The 15,920-nt window shown below is 45.7% G+C and overlaps 1 protein-coding gene across 2 annotated transcripts in view; it reads right to left on the bottom strand.

Moving 5' to 3' along the window:
- DNAI1 (dynein axonemal intermediate chain 1) overlaps positions 1-15,920 on the bottom strand; it is a 201,856-nt gene that overhangs the window by 104,350 nt on the left and 81,586 nt on the right. For both annotated transcript variants that reach the window (XM_056552268.1, XM_056552269.1), the window contains exons 18-19: positions 15,865-15,920; positions 14,630-14,729 (exon numbers count right to left, since the gene is read on the bottom strand). The exon at positions 15,865-15,920 is cut by the window's right edge and continues 93 nt beyond it. In XM_056552268.1, coding sequence (XP_056408243.1) covers positions 14,630-14,729; positions 15,865-15,920 — 156 coding nt within the window. The remainder of the gene's footprint in view (positions 1-14,629; positions 14,730-15,864) is intronic.

Here is a 15,920-nt window from a genome sequence, read left to right as displayed (position 1 = left end):
TTTACACTCATGAGCACTTCTCTCTTTCTACTATTTATACCTCTCCCTATACACTCATGAGCACTTCTCTCTTTCTACTGCTTATAGCTCTCCCTATACACTCATGAGCACTTCTCTCTTTCTACTGCTTATACCTCTCCCTATACACCCATGAGCACTTCTCTCTACTGCTTATACCTCTCCCTATACACCCATGAGCACTTCTCTCTTTCTACTGCTTATACCTCTCCCTATACACTCATGAGCACTTCTCTCTTTCTACTGTTTATACTTCTCCCTATACACTCATGAGCACTTCTCTCTTTCTACTACTTATACCTGTCCCTTTACACTCATGAGCACTTCTCTCTTTCTACTGCTTATACCTCTCCCTATACACTCATGAGCACTACCCCCTTTCTACTGCTTATACCTCTCCCTATACATCCAAGCATTCTGCTAGTATTTCCCGCTGCTCGATGACGTTGTCTGCCTACCTTTAAGTCTTCTGAAATAATTACTCCTAAATCCATTTCCTCGGATACTGAGGTCAGGACTGTGTCAAATATTCTATATTCTGCCTGAGGGTTTTTGGGTCTCCTCCCCGTTGACACTATAAATTACTTTTTTATTCTAAATGAGATGGCGCTCACGTCTCAGAGCACAATGGAAACATGTCAGATAATGGTGCCTTTCTATCCTTGGATGAAGTCATGGCAGCATACCATAAATTAGTATGTCCCGATAGATATGACATGACGCACTCACCATAAGCTGTCTTCCCTCTTGAAACTTCTTTATTAGATCATGATCTCAGGTACAAGCGTAGGGAGGCAGTCAGGTGTGGGGTAGGGGGTTTTGCGCAACGGACCGTGTTGTCTCTATGTCTCTATTCTTGGATGAAGTCATGGCAGCGTACTACGTGGGGACCGTGTAGCGAACGTAGCTCTTCGTCAGGCCCACTCTACATCATGGCGAAATTGTGTCTCCACCTACGTCTCTATTTTTGGATGAAGTCATGGCAGCGTGCTATGTGCGGACCGTGACTTCTCTACGTCTATGTCTCTGTTCTTGGATGAAGTCATGGCAGCGTACTACGTGCGGACCGTGTCGCGAACGCAGCTCTTCGTCAGGCCCACTCTACGTCATGCCGAAATCGTCTCTCCATCTACGTCTCTATTCTTGAATTAAGTCATGGCAGCGTGCTATGTGTGGACCGTGTCGTCTCTACATCTATGTCTCTATTCTTGGATGAGGTCATGGCAACGTGCCATGTGCGGACCATGTCGTCTCTACATCTATGTCTCTATTCTTGGATGAGGTCATTGCAACGTGCTATGTGCGAACTGAGTCGCGCACGTAGCACTTCGTCAGGCCTACTCTACGTCATGCCGAGAGTGGGCCTGACAAAGTGCTACGTGCATGACATGGTCCGCCGCTCAAACACTGCCACCCCACACTTGACTGCCTCCCCGTGCTGGTACCCGAGATTATGATCTAATAAAGAATTTTCGAGACTGAAGACATCTTATGGTGAGTGCTCCGTCTTTTCATATCTATCGGGACATATTATAAACCTATTGGACCAGATAGCCCCCTAAAGGTCCGTCAACATATCAGTTATGCGTGGTTCTCTATATAATGGACCGTGAACTCAAACAGCAAGTGAAGCAGTGCCGAGTTGTCTCTATGAAGGTGCGTACTATAAAATGAATCCTTGTTTGTGATTACGGATAGAGAAGCAGGCAGGTGAACATGAATCAGCCAAGGTTAAGTTTGAGGTACGTCTTCTCGTAACCAGTCCTCGCTGCATCGACCTGGGACCGTAATAATCAGCGCACTTATTCCAGGGGAGGAACTCTCAACATGATTGAAGTGCATAAAGCTTGAGAAGAGACTTATGGTTCGTACACCGCATCTACTGAGCACCATGAAGGGTCTGACCAGGGAGGCGACAAGGATCACCACTCCCAACGACACCATGGACATGCTTAATCATTCCCGGCTCGTGTCAAATAATCAAATAAAGGTCAATCTTATGGGTAAAGGTGGAGTGGTGGTGGCCGCCTGTGGCCCCGTGTAATGACAAAGAATGTGGCATCTAACGTTGACCTCTGGGATGCAGGTTTTACTGGTAGAGCGTAAACAATGTTTATATCTAAATAAGACCCTAAATACCGATGAGGATATAAGGAGAAGTACTTAGATGGTGTTTTCTAGTTGTGAGATTTCACTCTGGGATTAGCTCAAGGATCGTCCTTGACACAGCCACAGGACACGTTTCTCCACTCCAACAAGCGAGACCACACCACTTCTTCATGCAATCTGACCCTCGGTCAGGTTTATTGGGAAGGGTTGCAGCTCAAAATAAAACACAATTCACACAGGAACAAACAAAATCCTAGGCTGTCTAGCCACTGACTGCACATTAGTCACTTCCCTCTCTATCCACCGGTGATCTATTCTCCACCAGCTGAAAACACAGGTTTCCTGCAACCTTTACTCACTTTACACACAGCGTTTGCAGCCTCTTGACATGTGTACTAGGATCCCTTGTCTGTCCACTTCACTGTTGTGGGTCACTCACGGTGCCTGGCTGTGTGCTCCTTGCAAGAACCCCTTGCCTCTCCCTCACAGCCACCCTGCTGTCTTCTGCGGAGAGTCCGGACTACACTTCCTGGTCTCTTAAATATCTGCCCTCCAATTAAGTTAGCAGGTGTGGGCTCTGCTGCTAGCTTACCTTGCATAAAAGACTGGGAAAAACACCCTTTCATTACCTGGAACCCTGCCTGAGTGTCAAATAGCACAAAACAGATTCAATCATCAGCCGAAAATAGTCAATAGTCATTACCCTGCGCCACATCGTGTGAACGTCAAAACCAAACATCGATCATACACTGCATTCTGTGATGGACATACTGACTATTGATTGTATACTAGATTCACATTGTATGACCTATATACAAGTCGTAGCCCACAACTTAGCTCTACATTACATGAGATTAATACTGACCTTCTCATGGTATTCTCCATGAGTGACCATAGATCGTGAACTGTGTAAGACATCAGACATAGAGGCTAGGTCATGATCAATGGTCACTCTAAAAGTCATGGAATATTGATCCTGGTCAAAATCTATAAATACTCTCGTCTACCATACTTCGTGGGTGGGAAGTACAACTGAGTGAGGGTGGATCGATATTGAGGTTACGGTACAGCTAGATATTCAATGGCTCCATGATCAGTTGTTATCCTTGTCATGAATTTTAGAACCAGGTCAAGATGGATGTGCGTTATGAAAATCACGGAACGTAGAGGTAGAGAGAGTATGCAGGTAATCATATCATGAAGCCATTGATCATATATCTGTACTGTAACCTTCATACGATCCACCATCACTCAGTTGTACTTTCCACAACTGAAATTTCCAGCACCGAATATGGTAGACAAAAGAAATTTTTGATTTTGACCAGGATCTATATTCCATGACTTTCACGTTGACCATAGAACTTTGCTTTGTGCCGGATGACTAGCGATGCGGCGCCAGAGGCTCCTGACATCACACTCCCCCTCTCAATGCAAGTCGATGGGAGGGGGCCAGGGGTTTTGAGGAGTTTCTAGGGGTCCCAGCGGCGGGACCCCCGCGATCAGACATCTTATCCCCTATCCTTTGGATAGGGGATAAGATGTCTAGGGGCGGAGTACCCCTTTAATCTAGATCTATTCTACAACTTCCATATTGCCATCGATCCTGACCAAGAACTACAATTCATGTACCCTCTCATCATTAAATCTAGTTTCTGCAATTCCTACCACCAAAATATATAATACAAGAGTATCCATGGATAATATCCTAGCTCTATATTCCACGAAATTTATACTAACCATGGATTGCTCTATATTCCATGACGACAATTGGTTGTGATCTTGCTCCATATTCCATGACATTCTTGGCAACGACCGGTCATCATCTTGCTCCACAATTCATGGTGTTCATGGTGACCACATGTCATGATCTTGCTCTATAGTTCGTGATCATCATGACAACCACTGGATATGATCTTGCGCTATATTCCAATATTTTCATGGCAACCATGGGTTATTATGATCATGCTCAACCATTGGTTATGATGTTGCTCTACATTCCATGATATTCTTAGCAATGGTCATCATCTTGCTGTATATTCCAAGGTGTTGATGGAAACCACAAGTCATGAACTTGTTCTACATTTCATAATGTTCATGAAGACCACTGGCTATGTTCTTTCTCTACATTTCATGGTGACCACTAGTTATGGGATTTTCATTCCAAGACATTCATGACGACCACTGGCTATGTTCTTGCTCTACATTTCATGACGTTCATGGAAACCATAGGTCAAGATCTTGTTCTCCATTTCATGATATCTATGGCAACCACTGGTCATGATCTTACTCTACATTTCATGGTGTTCATGGTGATCCCTAGTTATGGGGTTTCTATTCCAAGACATTCATGAAGATCACTGGTTATGTTCTTGCGATACATTTCATGATGTTCATGGAAACCACTAGTGAAGATCTTGTTCTTTATTTCATGATATTTATGGCAACCATTGGTCGTGATCTTGCTCTACATTTTATTATGTTCATGAAAACCACTGGTCATAATCTTGCTCTACGTTTCATGATATTCAAGACCACAAGTTATGGGCTTTCCATTCCAAGACATTCATGAAGATCACTGGTTATGTTCTTGCTATAAATGTCATGATATTCATGGCATCCATTGGCCCCGATCTTGCTCTACCTTTCATGAGGCTCAAGGTGATCATCGGTCACGATTTTGCTCTACATGTCATGGCGTTTATGGATTTCATTGATCATGACTTAGATATCTATTTCAGGGCTTCCATCCCAACCATCATCCCCTTCTCGGCCTACATTATGCGACTTTCTTACTGATCACAGACTATTTGAAGCTTCATCCTTGTGTTTTTCCGTAGGAATCAATCAGTTCTGGGAAGTTTCTATACCGCAAAACAGAAGAGCATGTTTTCACTACAACCCAGCCGGAGGGATGCTGACAATGAGAAGTCATAATGAGGTATCATATATCCGGTAGGTGTCTGAGTGATGAGAAGTGAGGCTGTGGGATCAGTAGGTGAGTCTGAAGCCTCGACTGATTATACGAGAGGACGGCGCGCTCATCTCCATATGTAATAATTGCGCTATCATGTGACCTGCTCCTCTTCCTCGGCTCATTAGTCCTCAATGTGCATGAAATGGAGGAAATACATATTAAAGTATGGTAATGTGATTATTCTTGACCTGCAGGAGCCTGGCGTACAGATAGTAATATTTTCCCCTGAAGTAAACTGAATTTGCCAACAAGGTGATGAAAATTCGTGAGGACGTCTCATCAGAGCGCAGGAATGATGGCGGATATGTGGTGGTGATGGGATCTGGGCTACAGACAGGACCTGTACTAAGGATGGTGTATACCTTGACCTTTGCACAGTCGCCACCTGTTATTTATCCATCTCTTCACCTCATTCTCTAACATCACATGACCACAGGCACCACATGTTTTCTCCATACAGGTACCATTATATCATCCCAGTGCTTGATATGTTTTCCCAGACCTGCCTTATATTCCCAGGTTCATTACTGGTAATACGTCCCCAGGTCCAGCAGCGGTCATATGTTCCCAGGTCCAGCATCGGTCATATGTCTCCAGGTCCAGAACCAGTCATATGTCACCAGGTCCAGAACCAGTCATATGTTCCCAGGTCCAGCAGCGGTCATATGTCCCCAGGTCCTGAACCAGTCATATGTCCCCAGGTCCAGAACCAGTCATATGTTTCCAGGTCCAGAACCCGTCATATGTTCCCAGGTCCAGAACCAGTCATATGTTCCCAGGTCCAGAACCAGTCATATGTTCCCAGGTCCAGAACCAGTCATATGTTCCCAGGTCTAGAACCAGTCATATGTTCCCAGGTCCAGAACCAGTCATATGTTCCCAGGTCCAGAACCGGTCATATGTTCCCAGGTCCAGAGCCAGTCATATGCTCCGAGGTCCAGCAGCGGTCACATGCTCCCAGGTCCAGAACCAGTCATATGTTTCCAGGTCCTACAGCGGTCACATGTTCCCAGGTCCAGAGCCAGTCATATGTTCCCAGGTCCAACAGCGGTAACATGTTCCCAGGTCCAGCACTGGTCATATATGCCCAGGTCCAGCAGCGGTCACATGTTCCCAGGTCCAGAGCCAGTCATATGTCCACAGGTCCAGCAGCGGTCCTATGTTCCCAGGTCCAGCAGCGGTCACATGTTCCCAGGTCCAACACTGGTCATATGTCCACAGGTCCAGCAGCGGTCCTATGTTCCCAGGTCCAGCAGCGGTCACATGTTCCCAGGTCCAGCACTGGTCATATGTCCCCAGGTCCAGCAGCAGTCCTATGTTCCCAGGTCCAGAACCAGTCATATGTTCCCAGGTCCAGAACCAGTCATATGTTCCCAGGTCCAGAACCAATCATATGTCCCCAGATCCAGCAATGGTCATATGTTCCTAGGTCCAGTACTGGTCATATGTTCCCAAATCCAGAACCAGTCATATGTTCCCAGGTCCAGAACCAGTTATATGTTCCAAGGTCCAGAACCAGTCATATGTTCCCAGGTCCATCACTGGTCATATGTTCCCAGGTTCAGCACTGGTCATATGTTCCCAGGTCCAGCACTGGTCATATGTTCCCAGGTCCAGTACTGGTCATATGTCCCCAGGTCCAGCACTGGTCATACATTCCCAGGTTCAGGAAAAGGTCATATGTTCCAGGTCAAGCACTGGTCGGTCATATGTTCCCAGGTCCAGTACTGGTCATAGGTTCCCAGGTCCAGCACTGGTCATAGGTTCCCAGGTCCAGCACTGGTCATAGGTTCCCAGGTCCAGCACTGGTCATAGGTTCCCAGGTCCAGTACTGGTCATAGGTTCCCAGGCCCAGCACTGGTCATACGTTCCCAGGTCCAGCACTGGTCATAGGTTCCCAGGTCCAATACTGGTCATAGGTTCCCAGGTCCAATACTGGTCATATGTTCCCAGGTCCAGCACTGGTCATAGGTTCCCAGGTCCAGTACTGGTCATATGTTCCCAGGTCCAGCACTGGTCATACATTCCCAGGTTCAGGAAAAGGTCATATGTTCCAAGGTCCAGCACTGGTCATATGTCCCCAGGTCCAGCACTGGTCATACATTCCCAAGTTCAGGAAAAGGTCATATGTTCCCAGGCCCAGCACTGGTCATACGTTCCCAGGTTCAGAAAAGGTGACATGTTCCCAGGTCCAGCAACAGCCATATGTTCCTTGGCCCCATATTGGTTATAAGCACCATGGCTTCATACTGGATATAAGTTTTTTGGTTACATACTGGTTATAACCACCTTTGCTCCATAATGTACTGGTTATATGTTCCTTGGCTTCATAGTGGTTATATGTTCCTTGGCTTCATAGTGGTTATATGTTCCTTGGCTTCATAGTGGTTATATGTTCCTGCTCCTCTTCCTCGGCTCATTAGTCCTCGATGTGCATGAAATGGAGGAAATACATATTAAAGTATGGTAATGTGATTATTCTTGACCTGCAGGAGCCTGGCGTACAGATAGTAATATTTTCCCCTGAAGTAAACTGAATTTGCCAACAAGGTGATGAAAATTCGTGAGGACGTCTCATCAGAGCGCAGGAATGATGGCGGATATGTGGTGGTGATGGGATCTGGGCTACAGACAGGACCTGTACTAAGGATGGTGTATACCTTGACCTTTGCACAGTCGCCACCTGTTATTTATCCATCTCTTCACCTCATTCTCTAACATCACATGACCACAGGCACCACATGTTTTCTCCATACAGGTACCATTATATCATCCCAGTGCTTGATATGTTTTCCCAGACCTGCCTTATATTCCCAGGTTCATTACTGGTAATACGTCCCCAGGTCCAGCAGCGGTCATATGTTCCCAGGTCCAGCATCGGTCATATGTCTCCAGGTCCAGAACCAGTCATATGTCACCAGGTCCAGAACCAGTCATATGTTCCCAGGTCCAGCAGCGGTCATATGTCCCCAGGTCCTGAACCAGTCATATGTCCCCAGGTCCAGAACCAGTCATATGTTTCCAGGTCCAGAACCCGTCATATGTTCCCAGGTCCAGAACCAGTCATATGTTCCCAGGTCCAGAACCAGTCATATGTTCCCAGGTCCAGAACCAGTCATATGTTCCCAGGTCTAGAACCAGTCATATGTTCCCAGGTCCAGAACCAGTCATATGTTCCCAGGTCCAGAACCGGTCATATGTTCCCAGGTCCAGAGCCAGTCATATGCTCCGAGGTCCAGCAGCGGTCACATGCTCCCAGGTTCAGCACTGGTCATATATCCCCAGGTCCAGCAGCGGTCCTATGTTCCCAGGTCCAGAACCAGTCATATGTTTCCAGGTCCTACAGCGGTCACATGTTCCCAGGTCCAGAGCCAGTCATATGTTCCCAGGTCCAACAGCGGTAACATGTTCCCAGGTCCAGCACTGGTCATATATGCCCAGGTCCAGCAGCGGTCACATGTTCCCAGGTCCAGAGCCAGTCATATGTCCACAGGTCCAGCAGCGGTCCTATGTTCCCAGGTCCAGCAGCGGTCACATGTTCCCAGGTCCAACACTGGTCATATGTCCACAGGTCCAGCAGCGGTCCTATGTTCCCAGGTCCAGCAGCGGTCACATGTTCCCAGGTCCAGCACTGGTCATATGTCCCCAGGTCCAGCAGCGGTCCTATGTTCCCAGGTCCAGAACCAGTCATATGTTCCCAGGTCCAGAACCAGTCATATGTTCCCAGGTCCAGAACCAATCATATGTCCCCAGATCCAGCAATGGTCATATGTTCCTAGGTCCAGTACTGGTCATATGTTCCCAAATCCAGAACCAGTCATATGTTCCCAGGTCCAGAACCAGTTATATGTTCCAAGGTCCAGAACCAGTCATATGTTCCCAGGTCCATCACTGGTCATATGTTCCCAGGTTCAGCACTGGTCATATGTTCCCAGGTCCAGCACTGGTCATATGTTCCCAGGTCCAGTACTGGTCATATGTCCCCAGGTCCAGCACTGGTCATACATTCCCAGGTTCAGGAAAAGGTCATATGTTCCAGGTCAAGCACTGGTCGGTCATATGTTCCCAGGTCCAGTACTGGTCATATGTCCCCAGGTCCAGTACTGGCCATATGTCCCCAGGTCCAGCATTGGTCATACATTTCCAGGTCCAGGAAAAGGTCATATGTTCCAGGTCCAGCACTGGTCATATGTTCCCAGGTCCAGCACTGGTCATATGTCCCCAGGTCCAGTACTGGTCATACATTCCCAGGTCCAGGAAAAGGTCATATGTTCCAGGTCAAGCACTGGTCGGTCATATGTTCCCAGGTCCAGTACTGGTCATAGGTTCCCAGGTCCAGCACTGGTCATAGGTTCCCAGGTCCAGCACTGGTCATAGGTTCCCAGGTCCAGCACTGGTCATAGGTTCCCAGGTCCAGTACTGGTCATAGGTTCCCAGGCCCAGCACTGGTCATACGTTCCCAGGTCCAGCACTGGTCATAGGTTCCCAGGTCCAATACTGGTCATAGGTTCCCAGGTCCAATACTGGTCATATGTTCCCAGGTCCAGCACTGGTCATAGGTTCCCAGGTCCAGTACTGGTCATATGTTCCCAGGTCCAGCACTGGTCATACATTCCCAGGTTCAGGAAAAGGTCATATGTTCCAAGGTCCAGCACTGGTCATATGTCCCCAGGTCCAGCACTGGTCATACATTCCCAAGTTCAGGAAAAGGTCATAGGTTCCCAGGTCCAGTACTGGTCATATGTTCCCAGGCCCAGCACTGGTCATACGTTCCCAGGTTCAGAAAAGGTGACATGTTCCCAGGTCCAGCAACAGCCATATGTTCCTTGGCCCCATATTGGTTATAAGCACCATGGCTTCATACTGGATATAAGTTTTTTGGTTACATACTGGTTATAACCACCTTTGCTCCATAATGTACTGGTTATATGTTCCTTGGCTTCATAGTGGTTATATGTTCCTTGGCTTAATACTGGTTATAAGCTCTTTGGCTTCATAGTGGTTATATGTTCCTTGACTCCATACTGGTTATATATTCCTTGACTCCATACTGGTTATATGTTCCATGGCTTCATAGTGGTTATATGTTCCTTGGCTTCATAGTGGTTATATGTTCCTTGACTCCATACTGGTTATATGTTCCTTGGCTTCATAGTGGTTATATGTTCCTTGGCTTCATAGTGGTTATATGTTCCTTGGCTTCATAGTGGTTATATGTTCCTTGGCTTAATACTGGTTATAAGCTCTTTGGCTTCATAGTGGTTATATGTTCCATGACTCCATACTGGTTATATATTCCTTGACTCCATACTGGTTATATGTTCCTTGGCTTCATACTGGTTATATGTTCCTTGGCTTCATACTGGTTATAAGCTCTTTGGCTTCATATTGGTTATATGTTTCTTGGCATCATACTGGTTATATGTTCCTTGGCTTCATAGTGGTTATATTTTCCTTGGCTTCATAGTGGTTATATGTTCCTTGGCTTCATAGTGGTTATATGTTCCTTGGCTTCATACTGGTTATATGTTCCTTGGCTTCATACTGGTTATATGTTCCTTGGCTTCATACTGGTTATAGGCTCCTTGGCTCTACACTGGTTATAGGCTCCTTGACTCTACACTGGTTATAGGCTCCTTGGCTCTACACTGGTTATAGGCTCCTTGACTCTACACTGGTTATAGGCTCCTTGACTCTACACTGGTTATAGGCTCCTTGGCTCTACACTGGTTATAGGCTCCTTGACTCTACACTGGTTATAGGCTCCTTTACTCTACACTGGTTATAGGCTCCTTGACTCTACACTGGTTATAGGCTCCTTGGCTCTACACTGGTTATAGGCTCCTTGGCTCTACACTGGTTATAGGCTCCTTGGCTCTACACTGGTTATAGGCTCCTTGACTCTACATGGGTTATAGGCTCCTTGACTCTACATGGGTTATAGGCTCCTTGACTCTACACTGGTTATAGGCTCCTTGGCTCTACACTGGTTATAGGCTCCTTGGCTCTACACTGGTTATAGGCTCCTTGGCTCTACACTGGTTATAGGCTCCTTGACTCTACATGGGTTATAGGCTCCTTGACTCTACATGGGTTATAGGCTCCTGGACTCTACAATGGGTTATAGGCTCCTTGACTCTACAATGGGTTATAGGCTCCTTGACACTACACTGGTTATAGGCTCCTTGACTCTACAATGGGTTATAGGCTCCTTGACTCTACAATGGGTTATAGGCTCCTTGACACTACACTGGTTATTTAATTCTGGGCCCAATACAATTATATACACCTGGGCCCCACAATGGTTTTCTGAATTGGGCCCCTGTATCGCTCCTACATTTCAGACTCACTATGGTGATGTATTTTCCTACCCAGCATCTTCCAGCTGTCTTTTCCACAAGTTTCTGAAGGGAATGTCTGACTGTAGGCAAGAGATGAACGCCTAAAGTCCACGCTGCATAACTTGGCTCGGGTGACACTACATCCCCCTCCATCAGCCACAAGTCCTGTCCTGCGCCGTCTGCATGCAGCTGTCCAGGACGGAGATCAGCACAAGTGAATACGTTCTCAGGCGCTGAACCTGCTTTGACTCCTCCGAGAACTTGCGCCATTTATAACTCCACGTTGCCAGGACCTGCTGGAGGCTGAACAATGCAATCCCTTGTGAGTGATGAAAAACCCTGGAGGACAAAGAGGGATCAGAGGCCAAGCACATGGCTGACTCCACAACATGACAAATCGCTGCTCGCAATTCCCAGGACCGCGGGCACCAACACACTTCTAAGACGCTTTATGGCAGATGCTGTTCCTGCTCCAGAGCAAAACCCTTCAGACGGATAAAACATTTTATTATAAAACAAAAATGAAGCCGCCGCTCTTAGTGACTGTGATATGGCACATTTCATCCGTAATATTGTCACGCTGTTAACCCCTTCTGCTGCTGCCCTGGAGGAACGTGGCTGAGTTTCTAACAGGGAGGGGTGACTCATCTTTCCTACAGTCCTGAAGGAAAAATCTGCCTAGTTATAAGGGACCCATATGAGAGCAGAGAGTTGATTGACTACGTGACTGAGCAGCTTTTACATCCAGGAAAGCTTAAAGACCATCTCATTTGCAGTGTAATGACCGCCACATGCGTCGTCACCCAGCGAGGCTGAGGGTGTCCCTCCAACACATTTGGGGTCACACTGCTGGGTGCACCCTTTCACTACCCCACTGCTTGCATAAGTGTCAGTCCTTACTGTGGTTTATAGAACAAAAAGTCCCAGCACTCACCAAGAGGTCTTGGTGAGTGCTAGGACTTTTTGTTCTATATGCCTGTATTTTTCACGTGCACCACCCACCACAGAAGTGCCGACTCTCTTTCCTATACTTGCTGTGGTTTAGTCATTCTTCTCTTTTTTTCATGAATGACACATCCAGGATGACATATTTGACATACTTTAAATTGTTAGAAGCCATAATATCTTCCCCCTAACCCCAAACTAACCCCCCCCCCCCACACACAAACACTCAAACACACACACACACACACAAAAACACACACACAAACACACGTGTCTTGGGTCTCAGTAGCTTTCGGGTGTATATAATATATCTGTGTAGCCCATTCCCCTCAGGTACACGTTGTTCACCTCCCCCCCTAATAATTAAATCTAATGTAAAACATTTTCATAGACGCAGCAAAATAAGGAGCAGCAGCTGCTAATTCTCTGCAGGGACAAGCGATGGGTTATTTCTTATGATGACGATTATTGTCAGTAAGAGGTGAGGAGGGAGAAGGATCCCCGGGCACGACCCTCAGTCTACACTATGAGCAAATAAGATGGTGAGACAGAGGAGTCCGCAAAATCACACAGGAGGATCCCCAGATAACAGGATATAAGTGTGAGATATTAGGGTAAGGATTCATGGAGAATAGAAGGAGGGAGCGAGGAAGGGAGGAGGAAGAAGGAAAGAAGGAAGTCAGAGAGAAGGAAGGGAGAGAGAGAGAGGGGAAGAAGAGAGAGAGAGGGGAAAGGAAATAAAGAAGACAGGAAGGGAAAGAGAGACTGAGGGAACAAGAGAGGGAAGGAAGGCGAGAGAGATGGAGGGAAGAAGAGAGGGATGGAAGGAAGTGAGAGAGAAGGAAAGGAGAGAGAAGGAAAGGAGAGAGAGACGGAGGGAAGAAGAGAGGGATGGAAGGAAGTGAGAGAGAAGGAAAGGAGAGAGAAGGAAAGGAGAGAGAGACGGAAGGAAGAAGAGAGAAGGGGGAAGAAGAGAGGGAAGGAAGGAAGTGAGAGAGAAGGAAGTGAGAGAGAGGGAAAGGAGAGAGAGGGAAGGCGAGAAGGAATGCGAGAGAGATGGAGGGAAGAAGAGAGGGATGGAAGGAAGTGAGAGAGAAGGAAGTGAGAGAGAAGGAAAGGAGAGAGAGACGGAGGGAAGAAGAGAGAAGGGGGAAGAAGAGAGGGAAGGAAGGAAGTGAGAGAGAAGGAAGGAAGAGAGAAGGAAGGAAGAGAGAGACGGAGGGAAGAAGAGAGAAGGGGGAAGAAGAGAGGGAAGGAAGGAAGTGAGAGAGAAGGAAGGAAGAGAGAGAGGGAAGGGGGAGAGAGACGGAGGGAAAAAGAGAGAAAGGGGAAGAAGAGAGGGAAGGAAGGAAGTGAGAGAGAAGGAAGGGAGAGAGAAGGAAGGGAGAGAGAGGGGAGAGAGAGACGGAGGGAATAAGAGAGTGAGAGGGAAGAAAGGAAATAAAGAAGAAAGAAAGGGAAAGAGAGACTGAGGGAAGAAGAGAGGGAAGGAATGCGAGAGAGATGGAGGGAAGAAGAGATGGATAGATGGATGGAAGAGAGAGGGAAGAAGGAAGGGAGAGAGAGAATGAAGAAAAGAGGGAATGAAGGAGGGAAGGAAAGCGAGAGGGACACAAGGAAGAGAGAGGGAAGGAAGGAAGGAAGTAAGAAAGGTGGGAAAAAAGAAAGAAAGGGAGAGCGAGGAGGAGGATATAACACTCCAGTGATATATGTGACTGTCATGACTGTCTTCCTCACTGACCCCAGCAGTACAAAGGACCCTCCCTCATTCCTTCACCAAAATATGCACCATTTTCTGGAATATTTCTTAATAAATGTCTTAGTGGCTTATTACATAGGATGAATTGCTTACAAAAAGATATAAATAAATAATCATTCTAATAATAAAAATAATAATAATCACACATAATAAATGAATAATAATAATAATCATAATAAATACACAAATATATAATAAAAAAGAAATAATAATACATAAATAAATACATGTGCTATAATTTGAAACTTTTTAAAGGCACATTTATCAGAAATAACTGCTTCCTGTCAGTGAATGGAATAATATGACAGTTCTAAGCTGAACCGATATACTGTAACAAGCTCATAAGCCAGAGTGTCCCAACTAGGGTGCCTTCAGCTGTTGCAAAACTACAAGAATGCCCGGACAGCTTGGAGTTCTAGTTTTGCAACAGCTGGAGTTGCCTTATTTGAGAAACACTGTCATAAAAGCAACAATGGTTCTTACCTTGCCATCTGTGGTAACTGCTGCAAATACGGTGGAAGAATACGGCGCCCACGCGACATCTCCAACGGCAGAGTTCAGGTCGAACACAAACATGGGCTTCCTGCGGAGATGGAATCACGTGTCAGTGTGTTACAGGATGATCACTGTTTACCCTATCTGTCGTGCATATAGTGCGGTTCCAATAAATAGGACCACAAAGCCCAAAAGCCCCAAATTTTTGCACAGGACTCGTTTTGTGCAAAAATTTGCGACTTTTCACCTTTTGCTCTCACTACTTTTGAATAAAAGTAGGTGGGACTTACCCGGAGGTGCATGGACAGTGGTCTCATTATACAGGATTTGGTCAGTAACAGTATGATTATAATATGTATGGTGATAATATTCCTCCATGTTTACTGGTATTATGGGTAATATTGGTCTCATTATACAGGATTTGGTCAGTAACAGTATGATGGTAATATGTATGGTGATAATATTCCTCCTTGTATACTGGTATTATTGGTAATATTGGTCTCAGTATACAGGATTTGGCCAGTGACAGTATGATGGTAATATGTATGGTGATAATATTCCTCCTTGTATACTGGTATCATTGGTAATATTGTTCAGTATACAGGATTTGGTCAGTAACAATATGATGGTAATATGTATGGTGATAATATTCTCCTTGTATACTGGTATTATTGGTAATATTCGTCTCAGTATACAGGATTTGGTCAATAACAGTATGATGATAATATGTCTGGTGATAATATTCCTCCTTGTATACTCGTATTATTTGTAATAATGGTCTCAGTATACAGCATTTGGTCAGTAACAGTATGATGGTAATATGTATGGTGATAATATTCCTCCTTGAATACTGGTATTATTTGTAATAATGGTCTCAGTAAACAGGATTTGGTCAGTAACAGTATGATGATAATATGTCTGGTGATAATATTCCTCCTTATATACTCGTATTATTTGTAATAATGGTCTCAGTATACAGGATTTGGTCAGTAACAGTATGATGGTAATACGTATGGTGATAATATTCCTTCTTGAATACTGGTATTATTTGGTAACTATATGATTTTTTTTTTTAATAGATGCCCAACAAGAAATATGGCTCAGCCCTCACATAGCCACATCCAGGATCAAAGTGGGCTGCTTGGTCAAAAAATGTCTGTGCCTTATTTATGGTCCCAGTCTAGCCCTGATATGGTGAGATCTATCATGGAGGCCGGACATACTTTACACTGTGTTCCCAGATCTTTACAGTCCAGTCAGAGCTGCAGGTGATGAAGAC

Source organism: Hyla sarda, unplaced genomic scaffold (genome assembly GCF_029499605.1).
Source record: "Hyla sarda isolate aHylSar1 unplaced genomic scaffold, aHylSar1.hap1 scaffold_149, whole genome shotgun sequence".
Classification (NCBI taxonomy): domain Eukaryota; kingdom Metazoa; phylum Chordata; class Amphibia; order Anura; family Hylidae; genus Hyla; species Hyla sarda.
Note: the sequence above shows the minus strand (reverse complement) of the source record. Positions and strands in the feature narration are given on the sequence as shown.